At 32.2% G+C, this 23,995-nt stretch overlaps 1 protein-coding gene across 1 annotated transcript; it reads right to left on the bottom strand.

The window, feature by feature from the left end:
* Nucleotides 1-738: 738 nt before the first annotated feature.
* Nucleotides 739-5,490, bottom strand: LOC133193530 (C-type lectin galactose-binding isoform-like). Its single transcript, XM_061329494.1, has 3 exons — nucleotides 5,464-5,490; nucleotides 1,221-1,314; nucleotides 739-956 (listed from the first exon to the last, which is right to left on the bottom strand). The coding sequence occupies exons 1-3, from the start codon at nucleotides 5,488-5,490 to the stop codon at nucleotides 739-741; spliced, it is 339 nt and encodes a 112-aa protein (XP_061185478.1).
* Between the last annotated feature and the right edge of the window lie 18,505 nt (nucleotides 5,491-23,995).

Here is a 23,995-nt window from a genome sequence, read left to right as displayed (position 1 = left end):
TAAAAAAGAAAAATTGAAGATAGAAAAGTTGAAGTCATCATGTTTTTCAGAAGGTTAAGTTGTTTAGTTGTCAGTTTGCCATCAAAGTCTTTCTCTAGTAAAACATCCAAATACGAAACAGAGACTCTAATCTGTCCTTTTTTCCGACTTCAATGGGATACGTCGAATCAGCGTAGGATTGAAATTTAAAAAAAAAAGTACTGATATTCTCTATATTTCAGAAAGAATTAATTTACATTTAACAAAATAGGATTAAGAAACTTCCACAGAATAAAATCTCAAAAGAAGAAGCTATCTAAATAGTGATCTTCTGAATCTACTAAACGATTTGAAACATTTTCGAATCTAATGTGATAACAAAAATATAATGAAAAGAAACAATATGCTACAAAAACAAACGAAAGTAACACATTAATATAATATACATATTAATTAAAACTTATTTTTGGTTGCATTTGCGAATCCGATTGACAAATACATGTATCTTGTTTTCAAGTGTTTTAAGTTGGGCACAAGAGAAAATTCTGATATTAATTTTATATTTTTATCTACCTTTGTGAATTCATTTATATGCAGTAAAGCTTTCTAATCCGGACACAAATGGTTCCGTTAAAATTTGACAGATGGCGGCAATATTTAAATCAATTGGATTTACTGAAAGAGACTAATTTTTTTCATTCTAGCAGGCATGAATTCAGAATATGCGGATTAAATTTAAGTTTTTACTTTAGTTCGCCTTCAAACACTACGCTCACAGATAAAAAGATACTCCGACTGACAGTTGCCGTCATTCAGTTTATAATCCTCAGCTTTACACAGATTCAAACAATATTCATCGTTAAGATAATTATCAGGCTGATTGGAAGACCAGTGAATGAGATTAACGCGCTGACAGGTTGACCACCAGATCATATTTCCTTCTTCAAAAGCGTCGGTACCACCAATGTGAACATAGTCTGAAACACAATATGAACAAGAAGTTTTGGATGAGGTTTTTTTTTTTTATTTATTTTTTTTTTTACCACACAGACCTTCAATATATTTCACAAGTTATATTTTTTTGTCTATGTTCACTTTGATTTCTCATTCAAAATATACTAGTACTGTTGCTTAGATTTCTTTTACATTGTATTAAAGCTGTAGTATATTTTCAAAATAAGGGAATGAAAAGTTTCGAAATTTTACTAAATGCTTTTAAATGAGTATGAATTTATTAATACCTGTATTCATTTCATCTGCAATGCTCTTAACAAAATAATATTCTTCCACAGTTTCAATCTCAGTCAGCTTTGAACCATTTTTCAAACAGTCTATCTTTAAATGAAAAGAACAAATTAGAGCATCAAAAGTATATATTATCTTTGAATGACTTAAAGTATGTAAAGATTTTTAAGTCCACAGAACATTATTAGACATTTTTCTTGTCTCTTGTGAGAGTATGCTTTTTGTGTTGATTTTTTTTTTGTTAGAAAAGGTTAATCCCCATTTACATGTATAGGTCTCCCAAACACATGGTTATTTTTTTTGTTACCTGTGCATTGATTCATGTTTTCCTTGTGTAATCAGGAAAGTACTGGGACATCCCATATATTCTCAATTTAGAGGAACCTAATATAAACAAAACTACATTTTATACTGAAAACGTACATAAAATAGCTCACTCAAAATTTAGCGAAAGCATTAGTGTAATTATAAATTAGTGTATTTTGAGCCATGATTTTTTTTTTTTCTTTTTTTGATTTAATCATTTACTGTTATGTATTTAAATTAGCGGACAAAAAAGAGGCGTTAGATCAAGTACGTGAACTAGATAATATTTTGAAATATTTTATAGCGGAAAGGTCGACAGTCATGCCTTACTTTGAATATTGCTTCTCAGGAAAAGTTTATGCAAATATTTACTACACACTGTGAAATAAATTTTATAGGGTCCATTTGTTGTTGTTTTGAGAGACACAAATTCATTTTTCCCCACGAAATGTTAAACAACCAAACTATAATATTCTTTTTATACTGTGAAATCACTACTTTTCGCGTGTATTGGGAGGGGTAATTTTCGTTGTTTTCGAAGTATGAAGAGAAACCCGAATTCATATATACCATGACATGTAAAATTACATGTTTTATAACTGCTCAACAATTCCTCAACCACGAAATCAAATTTCCCAAACCAACCCTTTTTCTTCAAACCTCGAGAATTAGACACCACGAAAATATGTTATTTCACAGTATTATACTTTTTACCGACTAAGACATCAAATTCTCTGGAATTAATTTTTTCCATCAAAAAAGAAAAATTTACTCAACAAACAAATTATTTTATAGTATTGTCTAAAGACGAAAATGAAAGAAAAATGTTTAAAAGCTAGGGAATCTGATCCATAATAACATCAGATTCAATAAAATTAAATGCATGACAGATATGTATGGACTAAATTCTCTCTGAATTTAGGATATAATATTCATGTTTTAGTCTCAATATGTAAGAGCGGAACGTTATTTTATGACCTTGACCTGTCCTTAAAGAGATATCATCTTTTGCGTTTAATCAATCAAAATCAATTTAAAAAAAAAAAATTCTTCTTAAAAATAGATTCAATAGTTTTCTATCCTTGATACATACATGTATTTCCACCACAGCATTTGCTGACATTCGTATTATTTAAACTCTTACTTTCAAAAAAATTGTTTTGTCCTCAAACAATCTTCACTTGTTGTTTACTGCTGATGTAATTACATTTCTTTATTTTATCTTGGTAAATCCTTTTCTATTCTAAAAGGCTTATAACTAATATCAGTGTATTTTATACACAATTGATATTTCAAGTTAAAAAAAATGCTGTCCTAATAGGGGGTCGGATACCTTAATGATCACCATGAGGACGAGTCGCCCGCGTGGCGCAGTGGTTAGAGCGTTTGCTATAGAGTCGCGGAGTTAGGAGTTGATCCTTATACGTGGCGGGTTCGAATCCCACTGTGGGACGTAGAGACCGGTCCTTCCGATGAGACCGTATAAACCGAGGTCCCGTGTCGCAGTAGGTGCTGGCACGAAAAAGATCCCTCACTGTTCGATGGACATGAGTGCCGAGTATAGGTTAAAATTTGTAGCTCTCCACCGGCAAGTGGTGGCGTCTCCATATGAGTGAAAAATTCTCGAGAGGGACATTAAACAACAAACAAACAAAAATCATGAGGACTATGATGTTTATTTTTATCATGTTATTCTATAAGATGAACTAACCATTCTACCTAATAAAAACTTTTTGAGAAATTCATGGATTGTTAGTTCACCTGATAATAAATCGGGGAAAATAAATTTTCAGAAGAATCACAAATACCATAGAAAAAGAGACATTGATAAAACTAGAAATGCAAATCCATATATTTTTAACAATTACTCTGTAAGAAATTGTATATTTTAAAATAGACTTCGTTGACTGTTCAACTTTGAAATGCTTTCTCCTAATGTTAATTTTAAGAATCTCTATTATTATGACGCTGTCTTCAGAATGACGATAATGCAATGATAGCATTATTTAGCTATGATTCAAATTGTGTTACATAAAAATAAATACTTCTCTTAGTTTTGAATGGTTTCAAAATCTTCCTGCATATCATACCTTACCAGTAATGTATTTAAAATGATATTTAATACATCTTTATGCCCTGTTCACACGCAGAGTTTAATTCGCAGTAAATTAATGCGAAGTAAAATGATGCGAATTAAATTGCGTTCACACGACAGCTAATGCGAAGTAAACTAATGCGAATTAAAATTTTATTTCTTCTATATGGCTATTCGGTAAGGCTTTGCAAATCACGTCTCATTGTGCAGAGCAGATAAACATTTGACATAACTTCATAGTGTCTGTACAGTTTTTAGTGATTAACATAGTTTTCCTTTGTTTTCCACTCAAAAATAGCACAAATACCCATATTTGACCACCGACATGTGGCATGTGACTTAATTCTGCCCTTACGCATGCGTCAAAATTTAATTCGAATAAGCTTCGCTTAGCGTTCACACGGTAATTTAATGCGCATTAAATTAATTCGAATTCAACTAATTCGCATTAAATGCTTCGTGTGAACGAGGATCAGATTTAATTCGCAATAACTTACATTTAATTCAAATTAAATTCTCCGTGTGAATAGGGCATTAGTATAAAACATATATAAAGTAAACTTACGTGATGCTGTTGATGTCATATGTATAAATCCCAGTGAGGAAATCATTTCTGTGATCTTTACGGATTTCGAAACAATACATATTTTCGTCATGTCATTGAAGAAAACGTCCGTACAATCTAGTTTACAATTGGAGATGCAAGATGATATATACTTCGTATTCCTTCTATCTCATCCCCAATATTGTCAGTTGGACGTTTGTTATCGTTATCTGGAACACGGAGAAAAACGGATAATTGTTTGAAGTTTCCAGACACATGAAAACAGAGACCAAGAGTTACAGAGATGAAAAAATAACGTAATTTCATTTTCATTTATTTATTTGAAATGCAATATAAGATCAATGTGTTAACACTAGTCATTTTTGACAAATTTCTCTTTAAAATGAAAAACAACCTCTGCGTTGGACGTTGATGCTTTTATAGACCCAATAACCGATGTTTTCTACATCCGCAAGGAAAAAAGTTCTAATGAACTTTACACTAGGAGTGGTTATTTTTATATGTATATATCACTTAAAAAACAAGAAAAATGTGATACAGATTTTATGAGTTCTTATATGAAAGGTACTACAATACGAAAGTAAAGGAAAATTGATATGTTCATTGACAACTAAATCTTTGTCAAAATATTGGATATAATGATATAGATTACATTCACAGTTTGGCGGATTTCTTAATTGTGTGACTTGTCAGTAATTATTCATATTCAAAACGTACTATAAAATAATACTCTTCCAACAAGCAGTTTCTTGAATGTACAAAAATATAATAAGCAATATTGTTCACAAAAAGTATTCATGTGCAAAGACATGAGCTGCAAATACTAGTAGACGTAAAATGAGAAATATTTGTTCAACTGGTGGAAAGTTAACATCCCCCCCCTTCGTATTACAATTTTGGTATCTGTTGTTTGGATATTCTATGCACTTTAAAAGTTGATGAATGATTCCCAAGATAATTATATATAGGCATATAAGAACGCTTCCTGAGGTGCACAAGATAAAGATGGCACTATTTGCGATTTGTCACCAATGGCAATGTTTATTTACTTACACACTGAATACATAAGCTTATGGAGGTATTCTGTACGTATCCAATATTTGATACTCCCTAAAGTGATTCTAACATGTTAGTATATAGTATTTTTTGCTAGATATTTTCCAGTGAATTCAATATCCTGATTTTTGCTAATTATTTTCCTACAAAGGATTGTAAATGTGAAAATAAGCGGTGTGGGATACATATTGCAATGATATGTTGAGTTTGCACTTACCTTTGTAAAACATTTTGGAGGTTTCATTACTAATTTGAAAATATGTTTTTCAGAAATGGGTTAAAGAGTTTGCGGCCTTTGTTTGAAATGACATTTTAAGCATTTTCAATTTACAACATGGCATTGTACAATCATAATCTTTTCGTATAAAAATATTTCTTTTAATTGACTGTTCTACCTTAAAAATAATTATGTTATTTACAATGTTATACCATTGCTATTTGTTATGTATTGTTACAAATTAAAGACTCCTCTCCTGCTCCTAAATATAAAGACACTTTTGATGCTTAATAGGAAACGAATTCTCAAAGTTGTTTTTAATTATCTTTTGTTTCTTTGGAAAATTAAATAAGCAAATTTTGTAAACAAATTATTTCAGGTAAGGTACTAAATAAATCCTTCATTACTTTTCATTTGCAACGAGTACCATTACATTATAATTCAGTAATAGCAATTGTGAAGTACACGTATAGAAAAGCTTATCTAACTTTACATGATTGTTCAATTTTTTTTTTCATTTCGTAAGCTTTATGCATATTTCGAATGAAAAATAATAATATATTGATTATGTAAGATGGGATCATTTAAATAAATAAATATGACGGAATCGTTATGTAATCGTCAGTGTAAATTTGTGTAAATTTGTGTAACATCTACAGTTTTGTTTGACTGTGAAATTTGATATTGCATGCAGTCGGTAGGCTATTGAACAAAAGCGGAAACTAATGGATTAAAGCGGTTCGATTCTCTATGTGTTATTTCAAGCTTCATTTCTATCTGCTCCAGTAATGCCTGAATTTATTATTTTTTTCTATTTCAGAGTAGCCTCTCTTTCATAAGTGTGTCCTGAAGTCCTTTAAAATAATACTGTGTGCAGCAATGGGATACATGTAGCATTTCTAACATGTATTCATCCTTCATAAAAACTTTGAATACAATTAATCTGTAAAAAAAAAAAAACTCTCTGAGTAGATATTTAAAAATGTTACTTGGTTTAATTTATGATATGATATCTAAGTTTTTATATATAGTAATCTCTTAAACAAAATCTACAACTTTTGCTTTTGCTCACACGGTTAACCGATAATATGAATTCGTTGCATTGTTCTTTTTGTAATGAGGTGTCTTGTGCCATCGTCGGATACCCAAGAGTTCCAGCTTTCTGAATGGTTGTCTATTTTCAACAAATTAGCATATTTTGCAGCGATATTTCAGCAAATTTGCCACGGATGATAAGTAAAGACGAGATCAGTCGTGAGTATCCGACGATGGTCTTGTGCGCGCTTATTCTTTTCTGATATTGCATTACTTTAAAACAGTGCTGTCGCCCGCGTGGCGCAGTGGTTAGAGCGTCTGCTCTAGAGTCGCGAAGTAAGGAGTTGATCCTTACGTCGCGGGTTCGAATCCCACTGTGGGACGTGGAGACCGGTCCTTCCGATGAGACCATATAAACCGAGGTCCCGTGTCGCAGTAGGTGCTGGCATGAAAAAGACCCCTCACTGCTCAATGGCCGTAAGTGCAGAGTATAGGACAAAATTTGCAGCTCTCCACCGACAAGTGGTGGCGTCTTCATATGAGTGAAAAATTCTCGATAGGGACGTTAAACAACATACAAACAAACAAACATAAAACAGTGCTAGTAAGAATTGCAGGATTAATTTCAATGTCCTCTATTTATCTCCCTTGCAACTAAAAGATACTTTATTCATCATTTACTTAGTCTTGTCTACTCCCCTTAGGTACTTTATCCAACCTTCACATCTTCAGTGTTTCCAGAGGTCCGTGATTTCGCTCTGTTTACGATTTGTATTCTACTTGATTTATGGGATTGATCACTGTTATCTTCCCATTTTCCATTTTAACTATCGATCATGTGTCTCTGCTGGTGGACAGTCTGTCCCAGAGGATATTAGATGGCATGTTGCTAAGTACAAAAAGGTATCACTCTTTATTGAATTTAAAATGGGCACATGCTCTAATAAAATGATGGATGTCCCTCTATGAGGTCAGAATTTGGGGGGAAAAATTCAATACTACAAATAGCCCTTCTTTAAGTACTAGACAACGAGGAGAATACTGGATTGGGAAACCAGTCACTGTATTTCCATCAAGTTGGAATGATCACATCAATAATGTAGGAAATCTTTCAACCCCACAGTGATTAGATGTTTTAAATGTACACTAAGACATACGTTAGTTAAATCTGAATTCGGTGGAGGAGTACAGTGTACGTTAGAAGTTGGATTAAATTCGAAGAAGGATACCTTAACATCCTACCAGAATAGATAAAGAGTTTCAGAAATATATCATATAGTATCGCATTAGAAAGTTAAAAGGCAAAATGCAAACTATTTATCTGTTTTCAAAAGACCGGAAGTGACAAAGGTAAGAAAGCCTTGATGAAAGATATGTCATGGTTCCACATGAAATATGCAGATAACGAGCAGTATTCAATCTCGAAAGTCCAATGAAACGATACAAATTTGGAGCAGAGCAAACACTGACCTCAAAATTTAGAGGTGGGATCAGGTGCCATGGAGGAGTGAGCATCCCCTGCCGACCGGTCACACCCGCCGTGTGCTCCTTGTCATGATCGGAAAACAAAAACCGGGAAAATCCATAGACAGGTCAGTGTATAAATAATGGCCTAACAATTAGTATGAAAAACGTCAGTCAGCATTTGACTCAATGGTAGGTTGTATATGCTGACAATGTCATTGTATCAACCGAAAAACTTGCGAAAAAATGATTCAAACGAGACTTGATATCGTTGTTTCGTCAACTTGTTTGTCAGTAGCTTGCCTCGTTTTAGAAATTGTTCATACGTAGAACATGCTCTTGCGTATCGAATCAACTGAGAGACATAGAAAACGTCGAAAAGAAGAAAACTCTTGCAGTCGCCTTAAAGACGTACAACACACTGGGGGAGATAACTCTTGCAATTTCAATTAAACGTTTAACTTGACGTCAAATTTGACGTTATGATAAAGCGTCAAAATGACGACTGAATCGTTCCCGACGTAATTAATGAAAACGGGATTAGCTACATGATGTGGTTTCTTTAGAAATACCAAATAGTATCCTTGATTATTTGCGCTTTTGATTTAAAACTCACCCCTCCCTCCATAAAAAGGAAAGAAAAGAAAGATAATGTCTTAAAATTTGTTAAATTTTTTATGAAACTCGTATCCGTGAACAATATTAGCAGAACAATATTCTTTATCTTTTTTATGATATACATTGCTTTCTTTTGTTACAGTTGGCTATGTAACATTCGCATTATCAGATCAAGGGCCTATCTTAAAATTAAGAATTAGCCATATAAATACTGTTTTGTTCTCCTTTTAAGAAAAAAAAGTTTTACAACCCGTTTCCAAAAGTTCACTGATCAAAGAGGAACAACTCTAAAAATGTGGGAGATTTTCCCCTCCCCTTCTTGAGTTATTTCCTCCTGTTTGCCGAACAGTTATGAAGACACATTTACGATGAACCCAGGAACTGAAAACTATAACATATACATTACTAAGTAAGTACAGAAAATGTAATAGAATTTTTTACTGAAATGGTCCGAATTCATGAATATCTTATATGCAGCAAACTGGCCATATCCGACCATCTAGATCTACGATCTACCACTGTCAACAATTTCAGTGCGCATTTCCTCGAATCAAAACAAAACGTTTTATACATCTATGATCACTGTACATGAATATTTTGACAAATGAATAATTTAAACATAGATGGAGAATTTACAGTTGGATAAATTGAAGTTAATGCAGACAAATACGATATTTCTTCTTTATCTATAGAAGCAAAAGAAGAATGCATACAAGTGTGTGTGTGGGGGGGGGGGGGGGTGTACTTTTAGACCCCTATCTTGTCTGAAATAAATAAGAAAGAATATATTCCATTTACCAGTCTGTTTACATCATAGAAGAGTTGAATTTTCAACACTGTGCGTTCACTTTTAATGAAAACTGAGATTAAAATTCAATGTAAGTTGAATTCATACGCAGGTATAAAATTAAATGCATTTCAGCCATGTGTATATATGGACTACATGTTGGACACGTGGATAAAATCCTTGAGAATAAGTCTTACTTTTATTCTAGTAGTTGATAGTTTAACTCTTATTCTAGTTGTCAGAATTTTAATCTGCATGAATGAATGAATTAACTGGTACCCTGGTACTTCAGGGATCGATTTAAAAGATCAAATATATATCTCGAGGGTAACCTATGTTTCATCAAGTTCTAATGACTGCGTCCAAAAAAAAAAGGAGGGGGGCTTCGTAAAAAAAAATGCCTATACATCTGCATTTCAATGAACTGAAAAGTTTTAAGAACTCTGATATATAATGTAAATAATTTTTTTAAAGCAAAAAATATTTTCTAGCTTGGAATTTTTCATGTGTATTTGTATATCTAACAATATTTTCGTCCCACGTCTGAAAGACGCTTGAGAAACGTGACTTAAGGAGAAAGGGGGGGGGGGGGCGATTTTTCGCAATAAATTCAAATCGGTTCGTTTAAAAAAATTACAAAAAATTATCAAGACTACTTTTGTAACCAGTTACATGAAAAAAATATTTTATCCAAAATTAAACGACATGTTTTTTCATAAAAAAAAATATTTAAATTAAGAAATACGCATTTTTAAAGGCTTAAATGAACCATAGTTTTTCAGTTTAAGTTCTTCAAAAATTATTTTGCCAATGTGTATCTCTACAAAAATACTTTATTTGTATGGTTAATGGTTATATGAATAAATCAATGAAATTTGACAGCCAGACTAGCTGAACTTTTTTGATAATCAAAAATTTTATAGCTAGCCGATTGAAAATTTCTTCTCCGCGTGAACAATCAAAGGGGGGTAACTTTTGGAACTTCCTGTCCAAATACGACTCGAACGATTTTGTCCAAAATGTGCATACGCATTGTATATATAGTCATGTATAATATATATATAAAAATTGCGAAAATTAAACGACAGGAAATTTTTGGTGGTGGGTGTGTTGTACGTCCTTAAATTCGAGTTAAGATATTCCGACGACGTTTTATTACTGAACAATATTCATTTTCATTCATACGTTGATTTGAGATATCCAGGGAAGACTTACACATGCCCGAGAGGAATAGTTCCTGTCAAAGGTTTGAAGAAAGAGCTATCCCACTCACAGCCAGTGGATAAGCGTTTTATTATACTGATGTGTAACATAATTTCTGAGGGTTGAATTTACCTGATTCTACAGTTCCATAGGAAAAAGATGAAAAAAAAATTATTAAAGTTTTGAACAAGCATTTGGAATAAGATAACACTGCTAGAATGGGCTGAAATCCTGATGATGTCACAATGCTACTGAAGTCAGGATTACATCATAAGTCTATAGATTGATTACAGGAAATCAAAATTGGCGGCAAAAATTGCATTAAAATTTTCTGAGGGGTGGCTAGCAAAAACTATACCCCGGGGTATAGCTTTGCTATGCGTGGAAATTTTCAGACTATAAAAAATAGTTATTTTACCTTCTTAATTTTATGTAGGAAACATTTTAACAGAAGTATAATAAACAAATATATACAGGCAGGTAGTATCGTTTTTAAATGTGGCAGCCAGAAAAATTATTTTACACTTAATTGAAAAAAAATTAACCTCCCTTCCCAATACTCCCTCTCTGTTATATGATAGGAATTTTTACTTAAGGTCTCCAGTATACTTTAAGAACAATTTCTACACAATCACTTAACACATATTTTTTAAAAAAAATGAAGATATATTGAAAGAGTTGAAAAATTTGATTTTTTTAAAATTTGTATTTTGATCAACATCTCAAAATTTATATCACTGTCACCAACTGGCAGACAATGAAATAAACAATTTAAGGTTCTACCTTCCTATTTGTAACCATTGTGTGGCCAGTGGAAAGGAGCCTGTTAGAAGAGCATCAAAAGAATCCACAAAAGTCGATAATTTATCCCCTCCCCAATTTTTTTTATTTCCTCCTTCTACGGAGTTTTTTCATTCTGATGTTTGTAGACCTAAAAATAAAAAAAAAATGCTGGCCTGACGCGGATGACATAGCACTCATTGCTGGCGATGAAAAGGATATGCAGGATATTCTAAATGATGTCTCGACGTGGTTCATTGAGTGGCACTTAATGGTAAACCCTGAAAAATCTTAAGTTGTGCATTTTAGAAAAAGGAACCTTATGCAAAGTAACTACAAATTCTACCTCGGAAATACTCTGCTTGATTATGCTTCTTCCTATAAATATTTGGGTGTTATATTTGATCATAATAAGGGCTTCAAGACAAACATAGAAAACCTTACAGGAGGCCGTGCTTTAGGGGCAATGACATCAAAGATCCACCATCTTAAACACGTTGGATTCAACACATTTGAAACACTTTTTCATACATGTAACTTTGTCTCTCCCGTAATTGACTATTGCAGCGGTGTGTGGGGATATGAAACATCTAAAAATTAAAATTGATATGGTACAGGACTGGGCTCAACGATACTTTTTTGGGGTTCACCGGTTAACATCTCTCTTAGCTGTACGTGGTGAGTGTGGATGGTCAGCCGACAGTCTGCGACACAGATATAACATGATGCGTCTATGGAATAAACTGATCCTTATGGATGACGATCGGATCACAAAGAAAATATTTCTCGAGGCTGGTATCATCAGATGAAAATTTTATTTGATTTAAATAACATTTTCCATAACACGCAGTTTTGCTATATTCAATTTTTTATTCAGAAACAACTTTTAAATCAACATTCCAAATGGTAATCTGAAATTCAAAAATCTGCACAATTACGGACGTACTGAATTATTAAGGAAGAATACGGACTTGAACAATACTTGCGATGGACTTACCGAAACCAGTAGGGTCTACAATGGCGCAATTCGAGTGTGGTGTGCTCCCACTGCGTATCGAGACTGGTCACTATCGTGGAGAACCAATTTCAGACAGAATATGTAATCTCTGTGATCTGAACAAAGTAGAGGATGAACATCATTTTCTATTGAAATGAAATCTGTATAAAAACTGATTCTCTAAAATATGTTGGCATTTCAAAGAGCTAGGTTCACTTTATGCATAAAACGGCCCTTTTCTTGTATCAATTAATTGACTATCACCCTCTGTCCCATTTCATATATCATAATAATGTAGAGACTTAGCGCTATTATTTCCTATAACAAAATTTCTTTTTGAGAATTCAGGTATTGGAAAACAGGCTTTGTGAAAATGTAATGTTCTTAAGATTTGCAGAAAACAGGCATATTTGACTATATTCAGCAAAGAATTAAAATATGAGCACAGTCCTCGATCCAAAAATTAAAACATGCTTTATGATCTTATGAAACAGACCTTTCATTATGTAATTGCATATTTTGGATCAGAGGTTGTGCTCTATATGAAATATTGAAAAAATACTCCAACTTTTGGCCATTTTTAAAGGAATTTACAGGATATGGTAAAAATGACGCACTTCATGACGTCATAATGCATTGATTATGCGGAAAATTACGTCATGTTTAATAGATACACGGTCACCAAGGGTCCAAGTGATAAGTACTGTATTGTCAACAAAAACTGAGTAGTTTAGATTTTTCAGAAACTCACAGGGCCAAAAAAGGCTCTAAGTGGCCCTTGCTCTTTACATAATAATGATTTAATTGTTCATTTTATATATCTATAAACTCATTTCCCACGTCAAACTGCGAATTTCATATAAAATGCATATAACATAAGACAAAGAAAAATCACACGCATGTATTTGATATATTTTGCTAAAAGTGACTTATAGGTCCGATGAACCAGGTATTGTACATATATGATCATTTGTCTAATAAATGTAAAATTATTTTATACACGAGTCACTGTAATAAAATATTATTTTACTTACTGTCTTACACTCATGTGACTGAAATATAATCAATTATAAAAAGCTTCATCAATTCTTTTATTCTTTTTTAAAATCTTTTAATTTCCTTTTTTGATTATCTAAATTCTATTTCTTTATTTATCTATTTATTTACCTATTTATTTATTTGCTAATGTTTCTATTCATAAATTAATTGTTTTGAAAACACTGATTCTGCACGAGAATACGCCACTGTATATCATGAAAAAAAAAATTATTAAAAAAATTTCTATTGCTGTATTTTTTTCTTTTTCATAACTTTATTAAAGTTGATCCTTGCAATTTGAATTATATGTGACGAACTTAATGTACAAAGTAATTTCGTCGCCCGCGTGGCGCATTGGTAAGAGTGTCTGCTCTAGAGTCGCGGCGTAAGAAGTTGATCCTTACGTCGCGGGTTCGAATCCCACTGTGGGACGTGGAGACCGGTCCTTCGGATGAGACCGTATACGTATAAACCGAGGTCCTGTGTCGTAGTAGGTGCTGCACAAAAAAGATCCCTCACTGCTCAATGGCCCTAAGTGCCAAGTATAGGTCGTCAAAATTTGTAGCTCTCCACCAGCAAGTGGTGGCTTCTCCATATGAATGCAAAATTCTCGAGAGGAACTTTAAACAACAAAACAAAGTGATGTCTAGAACACTCTCTTTTCATAATAGGATGTTGCGAGTTTATTCGCTTTAACGGTTTTTTTACATACATCTAGTCCTGTTGAGATTTTACCATGAATCGATTTTTGACTCTTTACTGATAGATATCTCCATATTTCATCCACAAATACGGGTAAATCAGTAATTATATCTTCATTGCGACTAAATACGGTTTTGCATTGCGTTTTTCGCTAGGAATTCAATACCATGAATATCACGGCAGACAGAACCATCACTGATCAATGGCCCTGAGTGCCGAGTATAGGTCTAAATATGAAGCCCTTCACCGGTTTATGGTGACGTCTCTATATGAGTGAAAAATTCTCGAATGGGACGTTCAACAAAATACAGTCTTCAATCAATCCCAAGGACCATGAAGAGGGGGGGGGGGTTATTTCAAAGACATAGTCACACAGAATATTTTACCATTCACGGTAGCCTTGTGGTATGGTACGAAAGCCCATTGAGCTCATATTCGTAAACAAAAAAAATATATTTTTCGCGTTATAACGCGTAGCTTTCGCGAATAAACGCGAAACTTTCGCGTTATAACGCGAAACTTTCCCTGTAAAACAGAGACATTTGCATAAGTCTACAGTTTGTTTTACTTTTTAATGATCTAGTTTATTCATTACAGTGAAAAACGAAAGACTATTTTGAACTTTGATTATCACGAGCTGAAATTTTATGTTTTCTCACCATTGAATGTGTCTTTCCTCTTTCTAAATCTTTTTTGCCGTCACATTTTGTCTTTCTCAATGCTGTTCAATACAAGTGTTGAAGCGTATGGTAGAGGAGCGAAAATACAAGTCTAATTTAAATTAGATTGAACACTCTGTATAGAATTTGAAATAAAAGATCTCAGAAAATAGACAACAATGAGGTAAATTTGTGTATTTCACGGAACAATTGTGTCACATCACATGAGTAACCCTAATGTGAAAATTGGATAACAAATATTCGTATCAAATATTTCATCTCCGATAGACTCACTGTAGAAATACAACATTGTATTTTAAGGTTGCACCACTTGGTTATACCCTTACTTACGAAAAGATTGACAATTTATTCAAAGAAAGCAACGAGTGGAGATCTTCCTGAGAAAAAAAAAAATTAGTCTACAGAATTTCTTTGATTAAACAAGTGAAAAACAAGAAAATCTTTAAAGGAATATTCATTTAATTAATTAGTAGGGTTTGGAGATGAAATGCAAAATCAACACTAATCTATCCATTTCTCGCATCAATTCTCTTTTACATCTTCTGAAGAAAAGTCATTTATAAATTCATAGAAGTCCCCCTCTGCGTTCATGTTTTTATCTGTCAGTCAAGATCACAGGTTCCTGAGTAACATGACTATATATGTACAATTTCGCGTTATAACGCGAACGTTTCCCGTTTATTCGCGAAAGTTACGCGTTATAACGAGAAAGTTACGCATTTTAACGCGAAAGTTACGCGTTTATTCGCGAAAGTTACGCGTTATAACGCGAAAGTTACGCGTTTATTCGCGAAAGTTTCGCGTTATTACGCGAAAAATATATTTTTTTTACTTCCGAAAATGAGCTCAATGGGCTTTCGTAGTATGGGGCTCGCTTAGTGATAAAATTCAATCAATTAAACATACAAGCCACAAAACTGCAATAATTTTACAACTTCTACTTTATGTAATAAACTGATAGCAATGTTTATAGGATAAATGTCTTAATATTCAATTCTAAATCATATGTTCATGTCTGTATAACCGCTGAAAGCCCTTTGACCCTGCCTCACAAAAAAGCAAAAACAAAAGATACGAATTTCTTCAATTTTAACATAGTCCATATATTTTATCATAGATAGATAGATAGATAGATAGATAGATAGATAGATAGATAGATAGATAGATAGATAGATAGATAGATAGATAGATAGATAGATAGATAGATAGATAGATAGATAGATAGATAGATAGATAGATAGATAGATAGATAGATAGATAGATAGATAGATAGATAGATAGATAGATAGATAGATAGATAGATAGATAGATAGATAGATAGATAGATAGATAGATAGATAGATAGATAGATAGATAGATAGATAGATAGATAGATAGATAGATAGATAGATAGATAGATAGATAGATAGATAGATAGATAGATAGATAGATAGATAGATAGATAGATAGATAGATAGATAGATAGATAGATAGATAGATAGATAGATAGATAGATAGATAGATAGATAGATAGATAGATAGATAGATAGATAGATAGATAGATAGATAGATAGATAGATAGATAGATAGATAGATAGATAGATAGATAGATAGATAGATAGATAGATAGATAGATAGATAGATAGATAGATAGATAGATAGATAGATAGATAGATAGATAGATAGATAGATAGATAGATAGATAGATAGATAGATAGATAGATAGATAGATAGATAGATAGATAGATAGATAGATAGATAGATAGATAGATAGATAGATAGATAGATAGATAGATAGATAGATAGATAGATAGATAGATAGATAGATAGATAGATAGATAGATAGATAGATAGATAGATAGATAGATAGATAGATAGATAGATAGATAGATAGATAGATAGATAGATAGATAGATAGATAGATAGATAGATAGATAGATAGATAGATAGATAGATAGATAGATAGATAGATAGATAGATAGATAGATAGATAGATAGATAGATAGATAGATAGATAGATAGATAGATAGATAGATAGATAGATAGATAGATAGATAGATAGATAGATAGATAGATAGATAGATAGATAGATAGATAGATAGATAGATAGATAGATAGATAGATAGATAGATAGATAGATAGATAGATAGATAGATAGATAGATAGATAGATAGATAGATAGATAGATAGATAGATAGATAGATAGATAGATAGATAGATAGATAGATAGATAGATAGATAGATAGATAGATAGATAGATAGATAGATAGATAGATAGATAGATAGATAGATAGAGAGAGAGAGAGAGAGAGAGAGAGAGAGAGAGAGAGAGATACAAACAATACAGATTTTAACACTTATGCATTGATCAGGTAGGAGTTAGTTCTGCAGTTAAATTTCGTATAATTGCACAGGCCTAACATTGGTATGGTGTATGCCAGTCAAAATGCGATCCAGTGATAGGTTTTTTTTGCTAGAGAGGTCATTATAATGACAATCAAACGAGATTGTTGAAATTTCTGTAACATCAACTCATCCATTTGTAGTTTGCATCGTTTAAAAATATTGATCATATATTCAAAGCATGCTCTTGAGTATAAAATAAGTTGGGAGAGTTAAACACCACATGCAGGTGATACAGGTAGAAGAACATTACTACATATAAATAAGGAAAGTTGATGATGGAAAAACTGAAGTCATCTCGTTTGTTATACAGCTTAGCCGTTACTTGGCCCTTATCGTCTACAGTCATTAAAACATCCAAATGAGAAACAGAATGGCAGACTATGTGATGTCTTTTATTTCGAGTTCGCTGGAATATACTCAGTCAACACCTGAATGGAAGTTACTACTGTTTATTGATTAAATATCATTAATTATTAGTGACCATCAGAATTCATCAGTTTGTTGGAAGAACTGGTCTTCAAAGATTACAGTTGTCAAAGAGGAACTCCAGCACAGTATCCTTTCGATTCAACGTCAGAGTTCTGATGATCAATCACAAGATATGAAAATTTCCGAGTTCAGCTTTTTTTTTGGAGCAGCAGGTGTCTATGATATCAAAAAGCCTGATTTTTTTATATATATCTGAGGAATGGTTGTATAAAATAGACTAAAACCATTCGATATGATATTTTAACATGTAATAATGTTGTGAACATTTGTTATGGACATTATGTTATTCTTTATAAATGTATTGTACAGTGCGGGAAACTAATTTTGTTACAGCATCGATGCTGATTTGAATGCTTCCTTTGCTTGCTGATTTGAATGCTTCCTTTGCTTGCTGATTTAATGCTAGTAATCCTTATCCTGATGCTGTTTTATAATTAGGTCAATGCTACCGGAAGTAGCATCATGCTACCGGAAGTAGATAATGAATTTCAGCATTGCCGTTTAAAGCAATAAAAGTGCCTTTTACAATTATTTGATCATAATATCTCACTATGTATCAATAATGTGAATACTTTAACAAATATTCTTTCTTTCTTTTTTAATTTTTTACTGAATTAAAACTCATTGATTTTCTGATGCTAGTAGGATAATGCTGATTTTATGTAGGTCAATGCTGGTTTTATCCTTTGCTTGCTGATGCTGATCCTGGTAATGCTGTTTTTTAAATGCTGATGCTGATGATAGCTCGATCCTGATGCTACTAATGCTTATGCTGATGCTGGTTTATGTAACAAAATTAGTTCCCTGCACTGTAATGCCAAACTACGATTTTAAGTAAGCCTTGTATGTACATTATAGTTTGTCTCATAATAACAGGTTGGACGTCTTTTTTTCAAAACTATACCGATTTCAGTTAACGAGGCCAAGTTTAATTATTTCTACCCTAGAGATTTTGATAAATTTTCTTGAATTTATTTTTACTATTATATTCATTGTTTTAAGATTAAAAATATGAATGTTTACCGTCCCGATTTCTTAGGTGGCCATCTCAAAAGTTGTCAAGTTTTACTATTGGATCCTATGGGAATCTGTTGGAAAAGCGCCAAATTATCACATCATTTATATTTTTTTTGTATTTCTGCCGTAGAGATTTCTTTTTTAGCCAAGTTCATGAAAGTTCTTGTAAAAAGTCACCAAATTGTGAAATTTCAAAAAAGTTGACCATCTAGGTTGGTCTAGGAATTATTACAAAGTTTATTTTTTCGACGTGATCAATTCCCAGTACCTCTTAAATTGCCATATTGCGGTATAAATATATATCAGTGCAGATGAATTATCGGCGCAGATGAACTATTTTGGTAAACAGTAGCAATGTTTAGTTTGCTAGTATGTTTCTTTTGATGTTCTGGCAACAGTTTTTAGTATAATAACCATGGACGTCATGAATATACAAGCGAGATCATGTGTCGTTCTTTAGCGTCATGCATTGCTTACAAAATCGGAAAACAGTGACGTCGTCAGAGCCATTTCAGCGTTTTTTCCTAATTATTGTCGTAAAAACACATTTTAGACTCACAGGCGTTACAGGTAATTTATTTTTGCATTATAATCACAATATTTGCGCAGGTATGTTAAGGCAGTACCCAGATCATATTTCGGCGAATTAAGACTTTTTTTCGTAAAATGTAACATTGATAAATCGGAAAAACCATAGATAAAACACTATTATTATCCATTGTATAGACGTCATTGAGTCTTAGGCTAAAAGAAGCACTCCACTACGACGTCATCACGTGACGTCTATAAATAGAAAAATTGCCTTAATGAAAAAGTGAAAAGTTCAACACTACCCCGGAGTTAATTCATTTCTTTTAGTGAAAATAATTATGTAAAAACATCACTGGGCCATGAAAAGTGCTGCTAGAATCCTACTCTCCTGACACAGAAAAAAATATTCCAAAGTTTCGCATGAAACCTTTCCAAAATTTTTACATTTTATACATATATACATACGATCAAGGAATTTTTATCAATTCATGTTAACCACACGATTCTAGCAGCACTTTCCAAGTACTATAGAATACAAGCTTTCGATACAAACAAAAATTATATTTCAAAGTATGCGGCGTAGTGTTGAACTTTTGCATCTTTGTTGTTATAGAACGACAGAGGAACGGCTGATCGGGATTTCAAAGCACTGACTATGTTCATTATAAGAAAACATGATAAAAATATATCAGCGTACCTGATTCTTAATCTTTAATTCCTTATGAATCACACATAACATTCATGGTATATGCCTTAAAACTCCCATTTCGTATATTTGTTTACATGAATTCTCATTTCACTCGGCAAATATTTGATCAATAGTTATGACGTCATGGGTTTGGTATTTAACCCCCGTTCTAAATAATTAGCTATTTATACCACCCAAAAACAACAAGATTTAGTTTATGTTATGTTTTGAATGATTCCATTCTTTTCTTGGACCTGAAATTAAACTTTAAAGATAGATATTAAGAAATCATTATTTCTATAGTTCACGTCATACAGCTTACTATGACGTCATATTGTGAAGGCAAGTAGGATATCTCTGGGTGTAGCCTTAACATACCCGCGTGGGAGAGGTGTAATGTCGCACATATGACTGCATGAAATAAAAAAGCTGACGTCCAGGCACTTCTAGAGCCCCACGGTCGCAACGTAATAAAACGTAAACATATAGCCAAGGGTGTTTTCTTGGAGGACAACCGCAACGTAATAATCCAAATCAGGTATTTTTTTTTTTCGTTTTAATATATATTCTATATAAACTTTTCATACTTTTACGCATTAAAACGGCATGGTTGCCCCAAAGTCAGTATATTTGTTTCTAAATGATTACATTTTAGTACGCTATGGTGTAGATATGTGATATTCATGAAAACGGCTCTAATGTATTTTAACGTATCAGTCACATGCCAACTACTGTTTATATAACGTCTAAATACGCTTATGAAAAGTTGTAAAAACAGCTGTAACGTATTTAAGCGTACTTTTTTTTTTTTTTTTTTTTTTTTTTTTTTTTTTTTTTTTTGTCAGAAAAACGGCACCGTATTCCTGCGTAATTTTATATCTATATATTTACATATATTATAGTATATATATATATATATATATATATATATATATATATATATATATATATATATATATATATATATATATATATATATATATATATATATATATATATATATATATATATATATATATATGGGGGGGGGGGTGGTGGATGGGTGGGTGTGAGGGTGTGGGTGGGTGGGTGGGTGTGTATGTATGTATGTATGTACAGTGTATGTATTATTATGTATGTAACATTTCATTTGAATATAATGATTTTGTTAAGTGTAGCTTTGTGTTAATCCAACGATCGAGACAAAAATAAAGATAAAAATATGTAGATTTTGTGAATTACATTATATGCATTTTTTCTAAGTATTTGCAAAGTATCGATTATGCGATTCTTACCCATTTTTTTAAGAAAATTAACTATGTTTATGTCTGCACGTTTTCTTAAGACCATGACGCCCATGTAAATTTGCAAGAAAAATCATTAAATTTTTCAAAATATTTTGTAAAATTTATAAGACATTACTGAATATTAAGATTTTGTGCAAAATCTTGCCGTTCCAAGGTAAAACATCCTTTGCTTTTTGAACCTGGAATTTTATATACGTTATATTACGCTAAAGCTGTCCTCCAGAAAATCACCAATGATTCTATCAATCCGGTTGTATATAAAGTTTATTACGTTACTATCGTCGAAAGGATATTTAGGATAGAGATGATTTATAATTTATTTGTAAAGCACTTTAAGAAGTTCAAAGATATGACTGACGTTCATGTGTGATAATAATTAACATAGTAATGAAACAAATATTATTGCGCCTGATTTATTCATAGATTGCTCCAGACAATGTTTCATAATTGATTGAAATACGACTTTGATGAATTTGAGAAATGGGATAAGTTGTCGATGTGAATGAAATATCTTCAAATCAATAGGAACACATCTACTTACCACAACCTTAATGTATTATTCCTAGTGGGTGTCACCTAATTTCAAGACAGTTTCAGTCTACTTTAGATTTTACATAAGTGAAACAGACTTGTATGCTAAGTAAGTGTAATGAGTTCAGGTCAACTTACAACTGGCCTATTTTTGTGATTTTTAATTATATATATATATATATATATATATATATATATATATATATATATATATATATATATATATATATATATATATATATATATATATATTAGGGATGTCAACGAGTACCCGGTTAACCGGGTACTCGATCGAACGTCCGAGTATCGAATACTAAAAATGGTACTCGGTTACTCGGAAGTATATTTTTTTCTTATTTCAAAGTACATATTTTTATCAAAAACTTATCAAAAAATTACTTAAATATTCATACGGTACATGTAATTAGCGTGTCGTCATCTACACCTGTAAAACACCTGTTATCGCCTGTGGCTGTGTATATACAGTAATTAATGACCAATCATCTGGTACACAGTAGTTCTCTCCTATTGTGGTCCCTAAGTTTTGGATGGCTTCAATGATTGTTTTCAGAAAACATCGTTTAAGTATGGTTTATTATAGTCAAATCTTTTTTAAATCATTTAATTAATATACGGTAGCATTAATTGTGTCTTTTGAGTTTATTTGATAAATAAATTTGGTACCAAAAATCATTTCCCTTTGACTCAGTTGTTTATATACATTTATAAACGTGATAAAACAGCTTTGGGATTTAACAGAGCTTTACCGGGCTCAAGAAAATTATCACACTGTCTTGTATTTTCATTTTTACCGAGTACCCGGGTACTCGATCGGAAAAACGTCAGAGTAACCGATTATCAAAAATTGACCGATTTGACATCCCTAATATATATATATATATATATATATATATATATATATATATATATATATATATATATATATATATATATATATATATATATATATATATATATATATATATATATATATATATATCGAACAATTGACTGTTTCGTAAATTAAAGCAAATTAAAGCAAAAAGTATTGCAAAATGAAAATAGGATATAAATTGACTATCGATATTATTTATACAGAGAAAATGACACAAAACTCAGTATAGAATTTATACTTATTTATTGTGGCGAGTATTGGCCGTGGCACAAGAAAATACAAACATTGTGGGATGCCATTTCAACTGGGCAATCCCACCAAATTCCAACTTCATGTGTGTTTCAAAGTCTAACCGTCCCGGGTTTACCGCGGAGGGTCAGCACACATACAAACTGTTCAAAATCAACATACAAACTGTTTAAAATCAAAGTCATATTGCAAACATCAAATATCAAGTATATCATCTTCATATATCATATCTTGTACATAATATAATAAATATCTCAAACTTCATAGATCAAACATCTCAAACTTCAAATATCAAACTTTTTCATACTTCAAACTTGTACTATATATTACAGCTCTAAAGTATATGTCACTGTCACCAAGAGTAAGCTTATTAGCTTAGTTTACACTAGCATTAGCATATCAACAAGGTGACAGTTCAGCACAAGTTTCACACAAATATTCAGTTATCAGTTGACTTGGTGTGCGCAGACGCCACATGGCTGCAAGCTGGCACAGATTGCAGTCACCCCACACATTGGGGGAAGCAAAACAAGTCAACTGTTCCACGACCAATACTGCCCAAGACCCCCCTCCCCGCTGGGTACTTACACACATCTTGATGTATGGATGTGTTAATTCTTCGGCAGACTTGGAATAAATTTTGAATTTCCCTCTATTAAGAAAGGTGCTATAACACATTAAGTAATCAAAACTTGCCAATGAAATATGTGGAGCAGAGCAAACATGTGCACAGACCTCTAAAACATAGAGGTGGGATCAGGTGCCATGGAGGAGTGAGAATCCTCTGTATGAAAAACATCAGTCAGCATTTGACTTAGTGATAGATTTTATTTGCTGACAAGGTCATTGTATCGACCATAGAACTTACGAAGTGATGACTTTAAACGAGACTTGATATTGAGATATGATATCATATATATATATATATATATATATATATATATATATATATATATATATATATATATATATATATATATATATATATATATAATGTGATGTATCTCACCTATTCCCTCAATGCCTAATAAAGCTTTGGTCTTGTAGAAAGAAACTTCCCTACTATCCTGCTTCACAAATGTATATGCCACCTTGCAATGCATTTACATAAAGTTTACCATTGCTTGTTAATTTTGTTTTGAATTGTCCATTAACCA

This window comes from Saccostrea echinata, unplaced genomic scaffold, assembly GCF_033153115.1.
Source record: "Saccostrea echinata isolate AGI-Se365-2 ecotype Australia unplaced genomic scaffold, CSIRO_AGI_Sech_v1 ptg000028l, whole genome shotgun sequence".
NCBI lineage: Eukaryota > Metazoa > Mollusca > Bivalvia > Ostreida > Ostreidae > Saccostrea > Saccostrea echinata.
Note: the sequence above shows the minus strand (reverse complement) of the source record. Positions and strands in the feature narration are given on the sequence as shown.

Excerpts from the sequence above, each read along its gene's own strand:
- LOC133193530 (XM_061329494.1), bottom strand. The coding sequence starts at position 5,490 with ATGAAACCTCCAAAATGTTTTACAAAG. Across the intron at positions 1,315-5,463 it reads CTCCAAAATGTTTTACAAAG|ATAGACTGTTTGAAAAATGG; the intron begins GTAAGTGCAAAC and ends TTTCATTTAAAG. Across the intron at positions 957-1,220 it reads TGCAGATGAAATGAATACAG|ACTATGTTCACATTGGTGGT; the intron begins GTATTAATAAAT and ends ATTGTGTTTCAG.